Source organism: Populus alba, chromosome 13 (genome assembly GCF_005239225.2).
Source record: "Populus alba chromosome 13, ASM523922v2, whole genome shotgun sequence".
Classification (NCBI taxonomy): domain Eukaryota; kingdom Viridiplantae; phylum Streptophyta; class Magnoliopsida; order Malpighiales; family Salicaceae; genus Populus; species Populus alba.
This window is the reverse complement of record NC_133296.1, coordinates 274357-297380: the sequence shown is the minus strand read 5'-3', so window position 1 is coordinate 297380 and position 23024 is coordinate 274357. Positions and strand designations below refer to the sequence as shown.

General features: G+C 36.1%; 2 protein-coding genes, 1 non-coding gene and 1 pseudogene across 4 annotated transcripts; 3 read left to right on the top strand and 1 right to left on the bottom strand.

Annotated features, from left to right (window-relative positions):
- Positions 1–856: 856 nt before the first annotated feature.
- On the bottom strand, positions 857–5884 carry LOC118060894 (FACT complex subunit SPT16). 2 transcript variants are annotated; one of them, XM_035074201.2, is made up of 4 exons: positions 5746–5884; positions 5455–5560; positions 3273–4586; positions 857–3061 (listed from the first exon to the last, which is right to left on the bottom strand). In XM_035074201.2, exons 3-4 carry the CDS (start codon positions 4567–4569, stop codon positions 1110–1112), a joined length of 3249 nt encoding a protein of 1082 aa, XP_034930092.1. In that variant the 5' UTR covers positions 4570–4586; positions 5455–5560; positions 5746–5884; the 3' UTR covers positions 857–1109. The 2 variants fall into 2 exon arrangements, with proteins under 2 accessions (XP_034930092.1, XP_073260030.1); XM_073403929.1 differs by having other exon boundaries at positions 3273–4575.
- A 3349-nt stretch (positions 5885–9233) lies between these two features.
- LOC118060892 (ATP-citrate synthase alpha chain protein 2) lies at positions 9234–13305 on the top strand. Its single transcript, XM_035074199.2, has 13 exons — positions 9234–9396; positions 9538–9656; positions 10110–10286; positions 10379–10540; positions 10652–10732; positions 11045–11096; positions 11365–11479; positions 11594–11675; positions 11791–11886; positions 12015–12116; positions 12220–12336; positions 12413–12529; positions 12908–13305. Exons 2-13 carry the CDS (start codon positions 9558–9560, stop codon positions 12977–12979), a joined length of 1272 nt encoding a protein of 423 aa, XP_034930090.1. The 5' UTR covers positions 9234–9396; positions 9538–9557; the 3' UTR covers positions 12980–13305.
- Positions 13306–16259: 2954 nt separating this feature from the next.
- LOC118060891 (uncharacterized) lies at positions 16260–20145 on the top strand (annotated as a pseudogene).
- A 795-nt stretch (positions 20146–20940) lies between these two features.
- Positions 20941–21013, top strand: TRNAF-GAA (transfer RNA phenylalanine (anticodon GAA)). The gene has a single exon. It is a non-coding gene; the product is annotated as a tRNA-Phe (tRNA).
- Positions 21014–23024: the final 2011 nt, after the last annotated feature.

Here is a 23024-nt window from a genome sequence, read left to right as displayed (position 1 = left end):
CAAATAAAAAGTAATGGTATTTTCTTGTCAAGATGTTCCTCTGATGTGAAGAGATCTTTTCTTAATCTTAGCTTTGTCTCAATGAGTCATAAATGAATTTGCCAAGCTTTCTATATAATTCGTTCATGAAAGATCTAATCAGAACTATCGTATTGTTTGAACTCGCCCACATCATTATGTTTCGCAGCAAGTCTTTGGTTCCCATGTTCTGCTTTCTCTGGTTCTTAGCATGTCATGGAGCTGTTTTCTGTTTTGAAAGAGTTGATCTTATTTTAGTTACAGATTTGCTGCGTCTTTCAATCCGTGCATCCATCATGATAGTTGTCTGTTTTGCCATGCTAAACATGAAATCAGCAACGTGCTCATGTTTTCAGAGATGGGTATGGCTGCATTTGTTCAAGGCTTTTTTTCCCAGTTTTCTCTTTGATTTTATGATGGATGGAGTGTTGCTTTCTTTTGTTGTATACTATTTCCATTATTATGTGTCTCTTAGCTTGGATAATTAATTATTTTTACATAAAATTTGTATCTTATCATTACCCTACTAATTCTTTACTCTCTCCTGTTTAAACCAATGAGACGAGGTCTATGCATCAAAGATAAGAGGTGGTTTGGGTTTGGGGACAACATAACATCTTAACCAGGCACTCCTTGCCAAACAAGGATGGAGATTAATGCAACATGAAGACTCTCTTGGCACACATCTTATGACCAAGATACCATCCAAGGAGCCCGTTCTGCCACACAGGTCTAGGAAATTGTTCAAGCAATCCATGGCGCAGCATTTTTTAAGCTAAAAACAACTACTGGATCATGGTCTGCTGTGGAGGATTGCATTACAGTGCAAGGAGGAACATCATGCAAAGGAAGATAATAGCAGAAAGATAATGATAACAGATGCAAAGATTAAGTTTGTTAGGAATTTATCTTATTCCCAACAGAACTACTTAATGACCAAAAGGCAATACATAGATAACAAAATCGTAAAAACTACCACTACCAATGGTTCTAATCCCAAGTAAAAGGCCTGCATTCTAAGGCAGCAGCTGTTGCTACCTGCTAAACAGATAAACATGAATAACAAAAGAACACGAGATTTCCTATCAAATCTACCGGAACTTGGGTCTCTTGGGCATGCTACCAGGGACAGTCCTGGGAGGGGGTCTGGGGGCGGGTCTTGGAGCGGGTCTGGTGGCGGGTCTTGGAGCGGGTCGAGACTTCCCAAAAGTCTTCACTTTCCTTCTATTCCTCTCCTCCTCGCTGTCTGAATCGTCACCCTTTTCCCTGTCTGCATTGCTTGCTTCCCTCTCCAGCTCCTCCCATGTCTTACCCTTTTCTTCCTCAGAGTCTTCCTCATCCTCCTCCTCCTCATCATCCTCAGACTCCACAAGTGATTCACTGTCAGAGACATCATCTTCGGACTCGGACTCAGGTTCTGCATCTGATGGTATGTAACCCTGGTCTGAATCCTCTGAATTGTCAGAATCTGAATCGCTAGCTTCCAAATTCAGAAATTCCCACCCGCCATCATCAATGAAGCTCTGTGGGTCATCAGTGATTGTCTTCAGTATCTGTCGCCAGTTAAGATTCAATCTGCTCTCATAATACTTGATGTCTGTTGTGTCAAGCCATTCTTTGATGCCATCAAGTGAAGTTGATGGGATGGAGTCAATCCTGAGAACATCACGCTTGAAGTCCTTGAAGACAATGGTCATATCAAAGTTTTTCTGTCCAAGACCAACTCTCTCCAAATTGACAATCTCAATCTCACCCAGGGTGACAACAAGGAAAGGAGTCTCAACTAGCTCAACCAGGCAGCTTGAAGTTGGGACAATGAATGATGTGACTTTGTGGGGCACTCCATGGAAGCCAAGCTCTCTCAAAGGCTGATCAAACTCAAGGTCCAGTCCACTAAATTGGGGTTGGCTCCAAAGGTCATTCACTCGATTCACAAAGCTTTGAAAATCCATATTGATCTTATTCTTCCTATCCCTTTCCCTCTGCTCTTCTTCAATCTCATCTGGGTCATAGGCGGACCTCTTTCCACCTCCCAAAGTCTGGACCACATCCATCACCTCAACATAAAACTGCACATCCTTGGTCTTCTTGTTTCCCACCATAATGTGGTTGTGAAGATGGAAGTGCAGGAGAGTGATCATTTCCTTCTCTGCAGGCTGGAAAAATGCATGTTTGATGTTTGAAAACATAATATCCACACGCTCCTCGGATCTGCTAGTAGAAAATCGGAATCCATTAACATGAGCTTCAAGAGCACCAGGCAACTTTCTTCCACGGCCAGTAAAAACAGGACGAATCCATAGGTCAGTCAACCTTATCGGCTTGAATCTATTCCCTGCAAGCTGTAGTTTCTCCTGGGTAACCAAGGTTGCCCTCTCAGCCCTCTCTGACTCCCTGGCCACAACATGCCGTCTAAGTGTCTTGATCAGCTGTACCACTTCACTTATGTGCCTAGGATCCTTTGAACGAAAGGACACCTCCTTCAAATAAATAGCTCCTTGGTGCTTCAATGAATTGGAGTCATGAGGATTAAAAGCTGCTCCAGGAACATTAAAAATGATTCGAATGTAACAGGTCCTGTTGGTATCCTGCTGGCTGGAAACTGTCCTGATTGTGGAAACATGGAAAGGCACCATATTCCCATAAATAGGCAAAAGCACAGCCTCATTCTTCTGGTCTATCTGAATCATTAGGTCTCTAGCAGGAGGAATGTCATTCACATTCTTGTAGGCAACCAAATCAGTTGAAGTCTTTGAAGCAGCACGATTGTCTCCTTTAGCACTTCCTCCACCAGCAAGTCGCCGAGCAGTTTCTTCATTCTTTTGGCGGGCAAGTTCTGCTTGATGCTGCCTCCGAAGCTCCTCCTTTGAGATCTCCCCGTTATCAGACCTCAATGCTGTCTTAGACATCATGTTCTCCCCGCCATTCACCTCAGCTCTAGCTCTAGTTTTTTGTTCTTCCTCCTCGCCTACATTGAAAGAGTAAGCCACATCCTTAACAGCTTTGGAGCTCTTCGAAGTCACCACATCCGGATTTTGATCACCTGCATTTTCCAGATCATGGAGAAGAATGAGAATTAAAAAAAATCAGAATTCAATGTAATAATAGCAGTTTAGAATATAACATTAGGGGAAAAAAGCATTTTAAGGAATAAAAGATAACAAAATTCCTCGATTGTCATAAAAATTGATATGCAATTGGGAAAAACAATAGGGTGTAAATGAAGAAAAAGCAGCAGAGCATCATGAGATTACCTACAATAACTGTATCTGCAAGCAACAATGAAAAATTCCGAATCTTGGAATTATCAATCTGATTTTGCAAATTCTGAAAACCAAGAGACACGTTGAAAACCATTTTTGCTTTCACAACTCGATCATTCTTGGCATTAAGATTCAGACCCGACTCACGAAACTCAAGACCTATGCCTGTCCCAGCTGATTTGCTCAGATTTGGAACCAATTCAGGAGCTTCCTCCTCAACCACTGACAGGGCAGCTTGATAAGCAGCGCTTACTTTGTTGCCGGGCTTCAAAGCACCAATAGCAGCTTCATGTGCCTTGAGAAGAACTGCATAAGCCTTGCTCTGCAAGGGAGTGGCATCTATCATTAGAGTCCGGGCAACATTTGAGCAGTAACTGTTGTATCGAGACCCAACAGCAATAATGATTACACTGGCAGAATCATAGTACAGGGGCTCATCATTGCTTGCAGCACTAGGCCTGAGATCAAACTCTCCTCCGCTCTGAAATATTGGAGGGTAGCATATATCAACATTATCTGCCTTCAACTTTGCCTTAGCTCTAGTGGGATCCAAAATGGCCTTCTCTGCCTCGTCCATCAAAGCAGAATGGGTGATATTTTTCTCCTCGTCAATAACATTCTCAAGCTTTGGCACCACAACATTGTTCATTACACTAAAAGTCAAAAAAGCAGCCTTCTTCACATTAATGAGCTCATCAGCATCCTTAACAGCAAACAAATCAGACAACCCGCTAGTTACATCAGCAAGCTCAAAGCCCTCACCCTTCAATTTCTCATCCCAAGTTTCTAAAATAATTCCTTCAGGAGCCTCTCTCGCTATGTGTCCAACAACAGGTGTGTCTTTCCCATCAGCACTAGACTGAGCATAAATAGCATGGAATATAGCATCCATCAGACCAGTCCCATTATCAGTCTTCGCCTTTACATGCATCACAACATCAACACCCACTACTTCCCTAGCAGGTTTTTTCACAACTTCAAGCAAAGAAGCCTTCTTCTGGCTACACAAGAAGTGAATCTGCTTCTTCATAAAAACCATTACCGTCTCTGGAAACTCATACCCAAGCAACCAAATATTCAAAGCTGACGATTTCAGATACCGTAAGTCCTCGGAAGGTGGAGGTGTTGCTATAGCAACAACATCAGAAGACCCCCATAAATCAGCCTTGTTCTCATTCCAATTCGAATAAAGTGCCTTGAGACGTGTTTTAAACTTCTCCACATCAATAGCATATGCATTTCTTGCAGCATTTGAAGGCTGACCGGTTCCATTCCTCTGATCAGCCATCTTTAACTGTAGTAACTCTACAGCCAAACATCACAAATAACCAACACAAAGGGCAACAAACAAAGTCTTGATCAAACTTTAAGCTTACAAAGACATTCAACCAACTTCAAATTAGATTACAAATTTATTTTTTTTTTAGAATAAAAAAATAAAGATATTAAAGATGGATATGATAGTAACTAGGAGAATAATTACTATAGAAAAATCTCTAGGCATACACAGTTAGCTGAAAACCTTTTAGTTTGACAAGCTGAAAATAGAAGAAATGGTTATGCATTTCAGTTCATGCCCAATCCACCCCCTAAACTAATGGTCACAATTAGCGTTTTGATTCTTTCTTATGATTAAAACTAGCAAGTTCAAAAGATAAAGCAACTGCAAAACTTAGTCACCAGACACAGATGAAACAATACCAACCCTTGGCAAGAGACAAAGCAGAGTCACGAGACCTTCAAAATTCAGCCTCTTGCATACTATAGCCCTGATAAGCCAATGACCAATTTTGTAATTTTTTATTAAAAAAAAAAACCCTTCAAATTACAAGCCGAAAGGCCAAATTTTCCGCCTTGATCGACAACACCCAAAAGCACCCCGAATCAAATTCAATTTCACTTCAAAACCCATTAAATTACAAGCCCAAAACCCAATTTCTCAGCCCTAATCGACAACAACAAACCATCAACACATACAAAAAAAAAGTCTCAACTTCAATTCCTCTTCAAAACCCTAAAGCCCTTCGCTACCAACCATTTTTCACTCAATAACGACGAAACAACATCAACCCACGTCAATTTCACTCAATTAAAATCCGAGATCACAACTTCCCCAACTTCAAAACACTATCACGTACAGTAAAAAACGAACAGAAACCCTATAAAAACTCACCTTCTTTAAATCCCTCGCAGCAGCAGTGCTGAACCAGAGCAATCTTCAATCAATAAAGCGAAAAAATTCGCGGCCAATTCGGCTTATAACTCATGTAGAAAAGGCCCTACAAGAAAGGAAGAGAGTGAGAGATAAACTAGGGTTTTGAAACGAAAGACAAAAACATAAAATGTAATGATTAGACATGAGAAAAATCGATTAAAAAACAAATAAAAAACCCTAGAAATTAGCTCAATAAAGAGATTTTGAAGAGAAAAGGAGAAGGAGGGGGGGGGAGGGGGAGGAGCTTACAAAAATTGATTGAAGAAAATGAAGATTTTTTTAGAAAAAATTTGAGAGCGCGAAGAGATGTCGAGCTTTCTAGAGGGAAATATATGGGGGGTTTTGTCTTTCATATTAAGTCTTGGGGGTTAAAACTATTACAAGGATGCCATTTCCTTTGGTATGGTGAATTACTTTCGTGTCCTTGGGGTGAAGGTGGACGTGTTGGGTGACTACAACACAACTGTAAAACCGACCTCGACTACACAAAAAATAATTTTACAGTTGTGGATAAAACGATGCATGGATCTCTGTCTATAAATTCTGAAGTGTCCTTTTTTTATAAATAATTTTATTTTCAGGGGGATTACTTTTGTGTCCTTAAATTGAATTGAAGGGAGGGTAGCGACGGTGTCGTTTTTCGTTAAGGAAAATAGCGGGAAATAGAGGAGAGGTGTGTTCTTTGTGGCGGGAAGGGATTGATTATTTGATTTAACTTTAATTAAATCACATTTAGAGTTGCGGAACGTGTTTGCATGTTTAGGATTAAGATTAATTGATCGTGTTTTCTTTTATTTATTTATATGTAAAATATTGACTAATCCTCCTTGGTCTGGGAGCTAGGTTTATTGCTTTCCTCGAGTCCTCGTAAACTACTTGTAATAAGATTCGATAGATGAGTATTCTTGTCTTGAGAATAAATACTCCAAATATATATATATATATATTGCATGTGTTGTGAATATATAAGTTAAGGTCTGCTTTAATCCAGTTATATAAAAATTCAAATATCATTCTATAAATATTAATGCATATATAGTAGGGATTTATTTAATTCAATTTTTTATATATAAGTAATTTACTTGGATTTATAAACTTGCATGTTATGCTAGTTTTAACCATCATGTTTTTAATTTAAACTAGGCAATTAACATCTAAAATATGATCACCATCATATATCTTTTGCAGGATTAGACCCTGAGGATGTTTATTTTATAGATGCATGGTTAATTTATTTCTCGTATCTATTAGATTTACATTGTCATGCTGTTATCAGCTAGAAATGTCACACGCTTGTAAAGGAAATAATATGTAGGATTTTAAATAAATTACAAGAAAGTATTTAAGATTGACCCGAAATTTTAAAAAAAATTCTTATGTTTCACATAGATTGCCTTCTAGGCAGTGTAATAAGTACCAATTTTCACAAATAAAAGCTAGTAACTTAACTACTAATAGTTAATCGATAAGAAGTCAATTAGAAAAGGAATATTATTGGTTCAAATCATATTATTTATATTTATCCATTCATAAATAAGTGTGTAATTATTAGGAACCTCGAGTTTCAGAGTTTCTCGTAGCTTGATTCTTGAAAGTGACTTCTATCATAAATCACGTAGAGGAATATATATGTGAATGATATATATATTTTTTTTTTAAAAAAAGGGAAGAATTTTCACCTTGCCCGTGCATGAAGCGACCTACCATTTATTTTATATCATGCAAGGAATAACAATGTTCCAAGGAAGGCATGCATGTGACCAACAAGTCCTTTAATCCTTAACAAGGAACTGTTTCCTTATAATTTTATTAAATTAAATACCTGAGTTTGAATTAATCTTATCTTGAAAAAATAAAATTTATGATGAGTATGCCATTGATTATATTTTTATATTTATTTAGTGTGAAATAAATATAAAAACTAATAATTTTACAGCCTATCTTTCACCCATGGTGAGGTATCAAGAGATAATCAGGATATGAAGATTTTGAACCAGTAATGGAATGGAAACAAGATCCTATATATATTTTTTTTTTGTGTATTCCCGTGTGAAGGCTTGTTAATGAATACGTGACTACATGAAAATAAAATAAAAATGAATGTGTGATTTTTATAGAAATATTTCTTTAACTGGTAGTATGTTATGCTTTGTTAGATGATAAAAAGCAGTGAGGAAGAAACGGGATTGCGTTTCGAATGCCAACCTTCCAAGGGATTTGAAGATTAAAAAAAAAAAAAAAAAAAAGGTCCCTGGCAAGCAAGACTAGAAGAAAGCCTTCGATCATTTTGGTCTTTTATTCCTGAATTATTATTATTATTATTATTATTATTATATAATACTCAAAGTCTTGTTTACTTGGATTCTCATTCCCATAGTTTCAAAACCTGTATCGACTCAGCAAGTTATTTTTGGAGTTTAGTTAAAAAAAAATTTAATTAACTAGAAATTTCTTGATTTTTTTTATTAAAAAATATTATAATGATTTTTTTAAAAAAAAATATTAATTCAAACAATTCAATAATCCGATTAAAACCTGAAATCTAGACTTTTTTGATTTAAAAACTATGCTGATTTTCAGATTCGGCTGCCTCCAATAATCTATCACTGGTGGGCTAATGACCATTGGCCAAGGAGTCCAAATTCTTAAATGAAATTATTGGCAATGATATGCTTTGAGAAAAATAACATTTTTTATTCTCAAAATAATGTTTTGAAACATTTTACAATTCTTGTAAGAGTTAATATCTCATAATGACCATCAATATGCTTTTCGTTTCCTATTTTGAAAAAAAAAAAAAAACCAAAAACGATTTTCATCATAAGATTAACGAAGTTCACTTTTTCTTCTAAAATCTTTGAAATCCAAAAATAGCCTTGTTTTTAAAATACTTTTATTTTATTGCTTGCATTTCCTCTTTTGAAAAAAAATGTTTTTTTTTTTAAACTCTTGCAACCAAGTCTCTCTTTTTTCCCTAAAGGAAAGCTTATGCTATTTTTTTTTTTTTAATATTCATGCAATTTATTCTTAGAAGCAAAGCATAGATACCCTTAAATAGTATATTGACCAAGCTTTTATGTGCAGTTGGTTTGCTATACTGGGTCAGAAGAGACATAAAAATATAGAAGTAGAAAAATGTTTGATTGAAAATAAAAATAAAAATATAAAATAAATTAATTATAGAATAAATTTTAAAATGAATTTTTGTATTTTTAAAACAAGAAATACATATGAAATATATCTTCAAAAATAGTACTTATTATTTTTTATTCCTAAAACATCAATGTAAAAAGCTTTTAATTTTTAAATTGTCCAACTAGGACATTTAATAATAAAAATAATTATCATTATAATTTTATAACTTGACTCGGGGTAAAGTTTATGTCATGTGTTGGGAATAATAACTCAGGTTAATCTAAAAAATTATTTAAAAGGATTAAAATAATTTGTTTTAAATAATTTTTTTATATATAATTTTTTACTTTCGAGTTATAAATAAATCAGGTTAATAAATTAATCCTTTTTTTATTTTATTTTTAAATCTAGATTGATCCAGCCCGCAAGAAAACATAAGCAATGGATCAAACACTTTACTAATTTCTCATGAAATTCATGAACACACCCAAAGTGACCATAATAAGTATACTGTAAAAAAAGAGGGACCATATGAAAAACAACCACCATTCTCATTTATGAACAGTTGAACACTAGTGCATGCTTGTGGGCACAGTGCACATGATGATTTGAGTAGTTAGCTGATTGGATAAAGTAACAAACCATTTATTTCAACTTCTCCTCCTCTTCCGCCTCGTGGAATTCGCCTACCACCACACCCTCCACCAAACACCAACCAACCAAACCCTCTCTCCCTCTTACAAGACACAACCTTGCTGTTGTTTGGTGAGTTTTAAATCTTCTGTTACAAGCAAAACAAGATCATTCATTTCATTAATTCATTCAAGATTTTGTTTCTTTGTTGATATAAAAGCAGAGGGTTGCAATAACATAGCGCTAGCAAATTATACGTTGTTTGTTTTGTAGATCATCTTTGAATTGTTGAAATGGCAAGAAAGAAGATAAGAGAGTATGATTCCAAGAGACTCCTGAAAGAGCACTTGAAACGTCTCTCTGGTATTGATCTCCTGATCCGCTCTGCTCAGGTACATACTTACCTATAACCCATTGATCTCTCTTTGTATCCTTGTGTTTTGTTTGCGTCGTGTCGAGTTTTGGAAATGATTTGTTCTGATCATTTGGTATTCTATGCACTTATCAAGTTTGAATTTGATTACTTTGATTGGAATTCGGATCTTATCTGATTAAATTTTGCAACTTTAGCTTGATTTTGGCGGAATTCAAACTGGGTTTTTGACATGGTTTCAATCTTCTACTGGGTTTTTTGAAAGTTCCGTTTTGGAGGTAGTGATTAAAGTTGTCATATTTTAATAAAGTTGCTAGCTTTAGCTTGGTTTTGATGGAAATTCTAGCTGTGTTTACCCATAATTGCAGTTTCGTTTTTACTTGATCTGTTGAAAATTTAGTCTTGGTAACGGGATTGGTGTTGCTCTGGATTTGATGATGTAAGTAACGAGATAGTTTGTTATTGTGTCTAGGTGACAGAAGGTACAGATTTCACGGAGTTAACGAACCAGGAGCCATGGATTTCATCTACAAAATTGGTTGTGAAGCCCGACATGCTATTCGGAAAGCGTGGGAAGAGTGGTTTGGTAGCTCTGAATTTAGATCTAGCTCAAGTTGCTGACTTTGTGAAGGCACGCCTTGGCGTTGAGGTGATTATTGGATCAAGTTGCATGGCAAATTCTTGGTTTTGTTTGTGTGGTTAGATATTTTATTGATGGACAAATTGGATCTGGTTTTTTAGGTTGAGATGGGTGGCTGTAAGGCACCAATAACTACCTTTATAGTCGAACCATTTGTTCCACATGACCAAGAGTTTTACTTTTCAATTGTCTCTGAGAGACTCGGCTGCACCATTAGCTTTTCAGAATGTGGAGGTATTGAAATTGAGGAGAACTGGGATAAGGTATGCCCACAATGTAAATCTTCTTCATTTCTTCTCATATTATTACCTTTTGATCTCATTACTGTTATAATTTAAATACTGACATGGTTTTGGTTTTCTGGCCTTGTGCAGGTTAAGACCATATTCCTCCCTACTGAAAAGCCAATGACACTGGAAGCATGTGCTCCTTTGATTGCTACACTTCCTCTGGAGGTGAGTTTCTTTATATTAAATTTATCAATTATTTAATAAATTCTGGTGATGGGTGATCCAGCATATTTCACTAATCAAAATTATTATTAGGTTAAAAATCTGATTCTTGCTGATAAAAAATAGTTTCCTAGGTTTATTAATTGATGGTGCATGTTTAATGCCTTTAGATTCTAGTTACTCTTTGATTTAATTACAATATCCTCTCTGATTTATTTAAAATATCTTAGTGTTGAAAGTTCTTGTTACCTGGCATTCTGAATCGTTTCATATATATTTGGAATTTGCTGATACAACTTCAATACTATATCTCAGATTCGAGGAAAAATTGGTGATTTCATCATCGGTGTCTTTTCTGTGTTTCAAGGTGAGTGTGCTCTTGCCACATTCATTTAAAGTAGGAAATTACATGACTTTGTGAACAAAATTCTAATCACATGCGCTTGAATCTTATTAAAATTTATGGTATATGAAACAGTAGAATAGAAACTAACTATTTTTTTCCTGAGGATCTTGAAAGGGTCTAGAATAATCTAATACTTGCTTTTATATGACCTCGTTGCTGACTTGCTACACCAAATATTATTCATGCTAGCAATAAATTCACTTCTGATTGCTTTTCTTGTACTTCATAGACCTGGACTTCAGTTTTCTAGAGATGAATCCATTTACACTGGTGAATGGGGAGCCATATCCACTGGATATGAGAGGAGAGTTGGACGACACTGCTGCTTTTAAGAACTTCAAGAAGTATGTATACATTCACACCCTCTTTTCAGGAAACCTTCAGTTGACATGAGATTGTAGTTAAGGTATATTACTAATATATTTTGTCTCTCATCCAAAATATTTTGGTACATTCAGGTGGGGTAACATAGAGTTTCCTCTGCCTTTTGGAAGAGTTCTGAGTTCTACAGAAAGCTTCATCCACTCACTGGATGAAAAGGTAATTACATGAATGCCTGTTTCACCATACTTTTAATTGCCTATACCTTCAAGCATGGACATGGAATCCATGTGGACATGAATTAGATGCATTAATTATATTCATGTGTTTACAGACAAGTGCATCTTTGAAATTCACTGTTTTGAACAAAAAAGGAAGAATCTGGACGATGGTAGCTGGAGGTGGTGCCAGTGTCATATATGCCGATACTGTAGGTGCTCCATGGCATATGCTATAATCTACCTGCCTCTCATCTCATTTTTGGCTTTATTTTATTGGTTGGTGCAAGGTCTATGCTTGTTGATTTTAGTTGCAAGACTATTTTTCCCCATTAACTAGGTTGGAGATTTGGGCTATGCATCAGAGCTTGGAAACTATGCAGAGTATAGTGGAGCTCCAAACGAGGAGGAGGTCTTGCAATATGCAAGAGTTGTCATTGATGTAAGAGATGATAAATTTAAGCCTTTTCTATTTTTGCATCCTTGCTCACAATTATGCTGTCTCTCATATATTCTGTAACAATATTCCTTGATCATTAATGTAGTGTGCAACTGCTGATCCTGATGGTCGCAAAAGAGCCCTTCTCATTGGAGGAGGCATTGCGAACTTCACTGATGTTGCTGCTACTTTCAATGGTATCATTCGAGCATTGAGGGAGAAGGTTTGTCTAATTGAATCAATTCAAACTGCTGTCAATGGTTGCCTGTTTCTACGTTTAACTCTTCCTCTTCTCGTAGGAATCCAAGTTAAAGGCAGCAAGAATGCACCTCTATGTCCGAAGAGGTGGTCCAAACTATCAGACTGGTTTGGCCAAGATGCGCACTCTGGGAGAGGAATTGGGAGTACCTCTTGAGGTACGAAATGACTTTTTTCTGTAGTTCTTTGGGCATTAGATTTCTTTTGAGTTTGTGGGCTATTGGTTTTTGAATTTAGATAAAACTGTAAGCAGCTGAAATGCATACTGTTAATTGGAGAAAAGTCACTTCATCTTCAGTATTGTTCAGTAAAATTGAAACCCAAGGGTCCTAAGTGTCACTGGAGTTTTTAACTATAAAGTTCAATTGCCCACAACCTTGAAAAACATGAATTAATTCGAATAAAACACAAGATCCTCTATGTGCTTGGAGAGTTTTCTTTCTTTTCCATTCCTTCACTTTTGAAGAATCAGATCCGGAAATCTTCTGTACTTGTTATATTTGAAGCTGAGCTGTGCCAATTTCTTTTGTTTTCAGGTTTATGGACCCGAGGCCACAATGACAAGCATCTGCAAGCAAGCCATTGATTGCATCATGTCTGCGGCATAGTCTCACAACTCGTTTTTCTCCTTTGTCAGCGTGAATCAAGAAAGTGTGTGTGGCAAGGTGTGCTGAGAAAATAATTTAGTGTAGAAGGCACAAGCTGGATTATTGCAGATGTAGAAGGCGCAAGCTGGATTATTGCAGACTTAGCATCAATTTTTCCCTTATGATAAATAATCTTGAATCAATGTTTTGAAATATGCATGACACGACTTAAACTGTGTCTAATTGCATATTATCAATTTATTGGAGTAGGTCACTTTTGTTATTTTCCTATGAAATTCCCAAGCCACGTCTCTTCATGCAATAAAATCTTATATTTATTGAATTCATTCACGTTCTTTTTCGATTAATTGTCGCATCAAAGCATAGCAGAGTCTTGCCTACTTTCTGTTGGTTCTCAAATCTCAACCCAATGGCTCATGAGTCCTATGGCCTTCTATAGCCTTTCCAGTCAGTCTGTTTGAGACTAGAAAGTGGCTTTCCAAGTCTAATTGATGTTTTAGCCGACAGACACTGGTACATGAGGGTCGAACGTGCTTGTATTTGCTGATTCATATGGGCTGGATTTGTTTAAGGAAAAAAATCTGTTTGAAGGGCTCTGGGAGACTAAGGGTGTGTAAAAGTGATCTTATAATAGGTCCTAGACTCGTAGTTCACCAGGGAGACCAAGAAGAGTTATTGCACTACCACCAAACTCTCTCCCCCTGTTTTCTAGCAACAAATACCACCAGCCCCGTTTTCGTCTTGCCAGTTCAGTTTCCTGTCATAACTACAAAATAACCTGTTCCTCCTTCCCCTCTCCTTGAAAGCGGGTAGCAGCTGGCAAATGATCATGGCCAGGGAGTGGTAATGGTAGTGCAGCTCGTTTCCGATGGACTTTCCCTCCAACAAAGATCCATACCAACCTAATATTTTACAGTTCTTGTCACAAATTTACGAGCTGCCGTCCTTGCAGTGAAATCCTTTTGTAGAAATGTATTAGTAGTGAGTAAATGTGAACTAGGGAGTAGGAAAATGGAAGGTTGCATTAACGACAGAAAAACAGAGGTCATTTGAAGGGCCTTTATAGCTTCTAGTTTTTGTTAGGTGAGGCCCTCATAAATTCAAAGACTAAATTTTACAGTTCATAACTCAGAGGACCACGTTGCCCTTAAGTGTAGGCTGTCGTAACTTCCAAGACAACATGCTTTAACGTTATATTTTGTTACAGACCAGAAAGCTCCCATTAGCAGCGGTTGGTTAGTGATTAATTAGTATTTAAGGATTGTGAACTACGATTCTTGAGAATTAGGAATAGGAGACAAGCTTCAATAATGTTCAGAAAAAGTGAAGGTTATTGAAGTATTTTTTCATGATTTGAGCTGGTGAATGGTTGATGGAGTAATTTTTTGACAGTGATGGACCCAAGACTTCAATTTTGTATCTACGTAAGTAGTAACTATCATATCCAACTATTTTCCATGTTTACTACTATTTGTAAAAGAGTTGGTTATACACTTGCTTAAATTAGAGCCTCGGGTACTATAAGATGGGTGAGGATGGCCAGGGTTCTTTACATTGCAAGTAAGAGAGAAAAGTAGAGAGTGTCTATGCCAAGTGTTGAGAGAAGTGCTAGGATGGAGAGAACTCAAAAGATGCTTCTGATCCTTGCCGTTTTCATGTTGGTTCTTGCCTCAAATGTTGAAGCAGGAAGGAAACTGAAGGACACCGAGGAGAAAGTTGACCACCCTCAGAACTATCTAGGGGGCTTTGGTACCAGTGGTGGTTTTATCCCAACTCCTAATGGCCCAGTCTTTGCATTTGGGCCATCAGTGTTTTGCTCTTACCCTGGGGTTGGTTGTGTCAGAATCCCAGGTACTGGTGCCATTGGCTCACCACCATGAACAAGAGGCCCGACCTAGTTTTGTCTGGTGGTCTGGTTTGAGGCTGTCATTCAGGGGCTTGAACCTGCTTTAGCTGTGGAAGTTTCAATAAGTTTGTTTCAGTTGATGTCTTGTTCTTCTGTTTGGTCTTGTGTGATTGTTTTGAAGATTATGGCTCTTCGTGCATTAGTTTCTACGTTTCATGGTCTATGTTTCTGGTCTATCATTAGCTAGTTGATCTATGAAAGGGCTTGCCTTTCAAACTAGTCTGTACTATGTAAACAAGTCCTATCAATAGATGATCTATGTTCAAGTTATTACTAGTTCTTTACATCCTCCTTAATGGTGTTGTCTTTGAGGCATACCCCCCCACTTCACAGATCTTGACAGGCAAGAAAAGAGAAGCTTTTTCTCTCTTCTCTGTGTTCTTATCCATATAACACCATGCAGACACTTGACTGAGAAAAAAGAGAGAAGAAAATCACATGAAAATACACATCCCATTGCCAGTTACAGAATTGTTTCAGGTTTCCTTACTGGATGGAGCGGAGCCATGCCATTTTCACATTCATTTTATTCTATTTTCAATTTTAAGATTGCAAGAATAAAACTTGCTGCCTCCTCTCTTCAGTTATTTGGACATGTTTCAAGGAGACTTTCAAGTTTGAAGCATGCTCTTCCACCTCTGTCAAGAAATTGCGAGCAGTGATATGTTTAGCTGTTTGTGCTTTGCAGCAAGCATCTCCAAAGAGTGTTAGAAAAAAGAGAAAAATGAGGAAAAACAATGAACTTCTACTGCAGTATCCAAACTATGTTCACTGCTGTCGTACCCTTTTCCCTTTTCTCCTCTCTATAGACATATGATTTTTTTCTAACTTTGCACGAACAGTTACAGTTAAATAGGAGGCTTTAAATGCATAATGCATAATGCACAATTGCATGCCTAATTCGGGTCCAATTGATCAAAGTTACTAATAAATTTAAATTATAATTATTTTTTAAAAAAAAATACGAATTTGATAAAAAAAAATATATTTTTTTTAAATATCAATCTGAGCTAAATTTTAAATTAGCAGATTAATAATTTTAGCTATATTAATTGAATGAAATTGTGAAATATCTTAATTATATTATATTTTTTTTATTATGTTTTATAAAATTTTTAAATATTATTAGCAGTTTAAGTTTTTTAAAAAATATTTTTTAATTGAAAATATGTTAAAATAATATATATTTTTAAAAATTTACTTTTAATATTAATATATTTAAAATATAAAAAAAATAAAAAATAATTTGTTTTAAAAAAAAATTCAAAATATTTTTTTGAAACGCTCTAATTCCAATCCTAGAGTCAAGTGATTACACAAACGACTAGTCGTCCTGACACCATTTCCCCATAAACATATGCCCTGTCCCCTGCCTGTTCATTTTCTTTACAACTCTCGATCAATTTCTGTTTGGCTTCCCGAAAAAGAAAACACCAAAAAACCCATAATATTCTCTGCATCAAAATCAAAAGCTTTCAGCTTCCCATGAACATTGACAACAAGAACAAAAAATAAGAAGCTCATTTTGATTTATTCACAAATTTGATCAAAATCTCTCTGCACAGATCAAACAATGGATGATACTTGTGCTGTTTGTGCTGATACCCTTGAATGGGTTGCTTATGGACCATGTCTCCATAAAGAAGTCTGCTCTACTTGCATCATTCGTCTTCGTTTCATTTGCAATGATTTCTATTGCTGCATTTGCAAATCAGAATCCAACACCATCTTTGTCACTAAAGTTAGTTATTTCATCTACTATGTGTCTTTTTATTTCTGGGTTTTGATCTTTTGCTGAAAAGTGTCGGTCTTTTTGTTGTTTATGATGGTTTTAATATCTGGGTTTTGATTTATATACTGTGAAGTTTTGGTCTTTTAAATTTTTGGGTTTTGGTTTTTTGTAGGCATTAGGGGATTATACAAGGATGATAAGCGACTTCAAGGGTTTAGGAGAAGTTAATGGAAGTGAGGGTAAATCAGGGGAGTATTGGTATCATGAAGGGACAAAAGCTTATTTTGATGATTTTGATCATTATAAGATGATCAAAGCTATGAGCAAGTTATCATGCAATGTTTGCAACAAGAAGAATGGAGGGTCGAGGGAGTTTAATAGCGTTGAGCAATTGAAGGCTCATTTGTTTCACAGGCATAGCCTGTTTATGTGCAGTCTGTGTTTGGAAGGTAGGAAGGTGAGAGATGTTTTTCCTTGTATCCATATTTTATGTGATATGATGATCTATTGTTAACCTTTGCTTCTTAGCTTGGTATTTGAAGAATGAGCATCAATGGAGAGTTGAAATATGAGATTCTGAAATGTTTTATGTTTCATAGCTTTATGAGATTATTCAATGTAGAATGTATTGTAGGACTTGATTGTCTCATTTCAATGGAAAATTTTAATTCTTGATTTCTGCTTTGGTAGCCACATTTGTGTTCTCTGACTTGACTAAGTTTTGAACCAGATATTTATAAGTGAGCAGAAGTTATATAATAGAGAACAATTGACTCAACATGTGAGGACGGGTGAATCAATGGTTGATGGCAATGAAAGTGAAAGAGGTGGATTTACAGGACATCCTATGTGTGAGTTCTGTGAGAATCCTTTTTATGGAGATAATGAGCTTTACCTGCACATGTCCACTGATCATTTTACTTGCCACATATGCCAAAGGTAAACCCATGCATATTTCCTTAGAAAAGTATTTAAGTTATTTAGCATTTTGATCTATCAAATGTACACTTTCATATGTCCAATTTATTTTGTTCAATGCAGACAGCATCCTGGACAATATGAATACTTTAACAATTATGATTACTTGGAGGTTGATTATATTTTGTTTGCACATTTCTTAGTCACTTGCTTTTTACTGAATGGCATGGTTGCTCTTAGTTTTTTAATTAACATATGAGACTTTTTATCTCAGATCCATTTTCGTCAAGAGCATTACTTATGCGAGGATGAGGCTTGCCTTGCAAGAAAGTTTATTGTTTTTGCAACTGAATTCGAATTGAAGGTGATATCTAGCAGAATTCATGATGCACAATTTTGTTTTGGCTGTCAATATTTAAAATTCAGTTTTTATGTTTTCTAGAGTGTACTATATGACTAAGAAGACTTGTGTACTTCTGATATTGGTAGAGGCATAATGCCATGGAACATGGAGGGCACATGTCTCGTTCTAAGCGCAGTGCTCTACTTCAGGTGTGTATGGATCTTTTGAATTCTTGCACGTTACCAATGTTGTCGGCTTTTTCCGTGTTCTTCATTTTATGTTGAAGTCTACCACACCTGAGCACTCTGTAGCCATTTGTGATCATTTAATGATTTTTATTCTTTATAATGTTGATAATAACATGCCACTTCCATTTTCTACATCCAGATACCTGTGAGTTTCCAGTTTCGGCAAATTAATGAACATGATCGGCGTGGTGGTGGTCGTGGTAGTCATTCAAATTCATCAGGCTATCAAATGAACATGGCCATTGAAGCTAGTCTTGAGACTGCCAATGCTGAAAGGTCTTGTGATATTTCTTCAAATGCGAAAACAGTTTCTACTCATAGAGAGGAACATGAAATTGATATGATTGTTCTTTTGAGTCATTAGCCACCACAGATTCTGAGCTGCCTTCAAGATATCATAATGTTTTAGGATGGAACACTAGCAGAGCACCACTGGAAGAATCATCCTTTCCCCCACTTCCTTTGGCTCCAAGAAGCAGCCAACGAAGATCCAGAAATGGTTTGGGAGGGTTGAGTGGGAATACAATGGCTGCTCACCTCAGCCGCCAAAACATGGTAAAAGTTCTTAATTCTTCTCGGGCTTTGCCAGCAGCAAACAATCATCCTAACTCATTTGCTAGTATTTCATACCAGTCAAGACCTGTGTCGGATTCTAGGGTTTTATCTTCATCCAGATCTCCGAGTTCATCTGTTCTCTCTACTTACACGAGCTCTCCTCAGGCTGGGTCATCAAGGGCTAATGGACTTCTTGTATCTTCTAATTTTGCAAGTTTATCAAGGACTTCAAATAGTAACAGCAAGGTCAGCCAAGCTAGTGTTGCTCCAAATCCTGCAGACAGGACTTCTCACAATTCTCTTTCAAGTGTTCCCTCTCTGTCTGCCACTCAAGTGGACAATATGTCTACAAGTGCCTCACCTATGCTGAAGGTTGAGGATGTTCAATCTGCTAATAAGGCTCTACTGGAGAAAATTCGTGCTGCATTAGAATTTGACAAGGACAAATTTGCTGCATTCAAGATAATATCTAGAGAGTATCACCGTGACATAATTGATGTTGCAGAGTATCTTGCCTATGTGCATCAATTTGGCCTGTCACATCTTGTCCTAGAGCTGGCTAGACTTTGTCCCAAAGCTGAGAAGCAAAGAGAGCTTGTTGAGATTTATAATTTCAATGTGGGGGGGAATGGTTTGAGCATTGACAATGGTCCATCCAAAAGCAAGAAATGTTCAAAGAAAGGCAAAGAGAAGTGTGATGATAATGTTATCAGTGGCTCTGAGAACATTTTTTCAGATAGTCTTAGGGTGGAGATCTTACCAAAGGATGGGAATTGTGGTGGAAAAGGCAAATCAAAGATTTTGGTTGACAAACAAGCTAACTTGGATTTGTCAAGGGAGCCAAAGAGTGAACATGCTGCTCAGGCAGCTGGTGTCAGCTTGAAGAAGAATGTGGGGGCTGGGGGAGGAGGGAATAAACCTCGGAAAAAAACCATGAAGTTCCTGAAGAACCGTCTCGGGGGTACTTCCACTGCCTCACTGCCAGATGCTAGTAATTCTGATGCTGGTATTGATGAAAAAGAAGAGAAAGCAGATGTGAACAAAGATATAGCTGTGGTGTTGCCAGTTCATGGAGTTTGGAAAAATGGGGGAGGCCGAAAGCTTGTGGTGATGACCCAAAACAACCGCAAACGATGAACTTACATGGAGGCTTGGTGGAAGTGCCAGTTTGTGAGTATAGAAAGAGCCAGCACCAGACTTAATTAATGCCTTTTTGTGTGGATATTAGGGCATGTTGCTACTAGGCATACATATTGTCAGTACATTAGATGATCAGAGGTTTGTCTCCCTCAAAAATTAACCAGGAATGTTTCAAGCTTTTGGAACTTTAAACTGTTTTGTTTTAGGAAAATGGCAAAAAACTTGGTTCCCTTTTCCTTTGCCAAAATACAACTTTTTTAGTACAATTTAGTTGGGTTGGAAATATCATATTAATATACTATTCTACGTGTGGAAGTTCAAAAAGAGGATTCCTTACATGCATTATATTCATTAGATAGCCCTTTTTCTTCCTTTATTCGCCGCAGGAAGAGATTCCAACTATGCTTACTTCTAATGAAAGGACTGGAATCCGAGCTCCTATACAAAATCTTGAATACAGTTTCTATTATATATAGCCTATTCAAATGACTTTTTGTTTTTTTGGATTAACGTGGATGTCCGGACTAGCTTGTGTATATCTCGACTAATTTTACGGGCCTTGAAGTTAACGATTATATAAATCTTCTAGTGGTCATTGAAATATATGAGATTTGAACTAGTAATTTAAAAAAAAACAAATTTATAATCTAATAGCTATACCCTAAAGTTACGAATGACCTTTCTTCATCGATAGCCAATGTGCCTCTGCATATATTTACGTATTTCCTTCAGAACAGATTAACTTTCTTTTGTAGCATATGCAACACTGTCTCAGCAAGCAAATACATAGGGCTAGCAAATAGGAAACTAGTATTCCTATTTCCACCGTTCATCTTCTATTTAGACTTGGATTTTTTCTCACTTTTTATTTTTCTTGAATTCTCTTATAACTATTAATCTTTCCCATTCCCATCGCATGTTTGGACTAGATCACTGCCGAATCATGACTAATCTTACATGGATTTTAAATGATGGATTATTTAGCTCACAAACAACCAATATCCAATGCCACACACAGAAGAATAATGTTGTCACTTCACTTGCAGGAACCACAAATTATAGTAATAGTTCTTTTTGAATAGATATATATAATACATTATAAGATGAAGGAGCATGAAGGCGGGGATAGCTCAGTTGGGAGAGCGTCAGACTGAAGATCTGAAGGTCGCGTGTTCGATCCACGCTCACCGCATTCTTCTTCTTTTTTTCCCCAGCGGTTACGCGCTGGCGGTTATAATTTAATCAGTTAGTTAATAACGTTTTTTCCCGCCAAATCCAGTTAGCATCGTGTCAGCTTCCCACCTCAATTCTAGATTCTTCGAGCTACAACACCCTGGAGTGGTAACAGTTTCGACAAGAATAGAAACAATCCGGCCACCCGTCACCTTCCGGGGAAATATTGCCACCACCGCCTGAAGGTCCACCAATACACTTCAATCAAGATCAATTTAATTGAAGGACCAGTCCATAATATACTACGGTGGTTAGCCCTCAAAAAACCAAGCCCAGAAAGTTAAGACCCAGACAGAAGATAAAGCAACATGCCAGCCCAGGAGCCGAAGAACTTTAAGATTATCTTTGGGTAATTCAATTTATCTCATTTTTTTTATATAATGTAGAAGGTTGACTGATACATGCAAGCAGGCACGAAAGATTTCTCGAGAAAGATGACTCTGAATCATCTTAACGTGCTGAGATTCTGTGTGCTCTTGCCAAGTTTGCAGAGAAACATGCCTTCAAACGTGGTTTAATTCATCTAATCATTTTAGCAGCGATGCATGGTGCGCGCGTGAGCGAGATGATGAAGAAGGAATTCATTTGGTTTTCATCTAATCATTTTAGCAGCGATGGTGCGTGAGCGAGATGACTCTGAATCACACACTTGTTACGGGCCAGGTTAAAAATCTTTCTGCAAGTGGCTGGCTTGATCAAAATCTGATCAAAAATTAAACCCAGTTTGATGTTTTTTTTAATCTTTTTTAAGAAATGTTTTAATTTTTTAAAATTATTTAAAAAATATCATTTTAATTAATTTGTATCAACCTGTTCAATTCATAATACGAGTGTTAGAATAACTTTGGTAAATAATACGTTCTAACTTTATATGAATGCTGTTTCAGATTATTATTATTTTATCCATTCAAGGTAAAATGTATAAAGAAGGCGTGGGATAATTAAAACGTGGATATATATATATAGTTCTTAACAAATTGTTTAACACGTGGATATATGTATAGTCCTTCCCTTGACTATATTTATTTACCAACCCATTTAAAAAACACAAATAATTTGTAAAGCGATTATCATCACTTTAACCAACAACCAATAATTCTAAAAGGCTTGTCACGTGTTATACGTTTTCTTAATTTGAAGACCAGAATATACATAGAGAGGAGAACCTTTTCTACTCGGGACCTGATTGGAAAAGTGGATTCCAATAAAGTATCGTGCTGTAATATGTATTTTAAAAGTATTTTTTTAATATATATATATATATATATATATTTTTTTTTTAATTTTTATAAATTTTTTTTCAATTTTTATATAGGACATTAAAATTACTAAAAAAACTAATTTGATTTTTTTTTTTGAATAAACACTTCCAAACACTATTTGTGTATCCCAGATGATTAAGATAAAAGTTAAGATAATGACGTGTTGGTCAGTTTTGAGGTTGGGTATTTTAATATTTTTACACAGATAACAAAGATTATAAAAATATTTGAAAAATAATATAGATTTAATTAACACAACCATAATTTAGAATAATAGTTTTGTAACTGGAAATAAAGGCTTACTCAAGTAATTTAAAAGTGAAGTTATTTAACAAGTAAATAAGTCAACATAAAATTATATCAATAATCAAGAAATAAAACGGAAAATAAATTGATATGTTAAGAAAGAGAAACAGGAAAAGAAAAAGAAGGGATAAAAAGAAATAGGTTACTAGAGACACACTATAACTTTGTTTTTTACACACCCAATAATATTAAAAAGATTTCGATTAAATAATTCTAACTACATAATAGAAGACCAACAAACAAACAATGTTATAATTAATTAGATGTTTTCTTTGGGGTTAACCAAACTCTAAAGTACTTCAATATAAAATTAATTCAAAACAAAACCACTAACCAACAATGATCTCATTCGATGGTTTTTCATAGTATGGTTAAAAATTATCTCATCAGAATCTTTCTAAG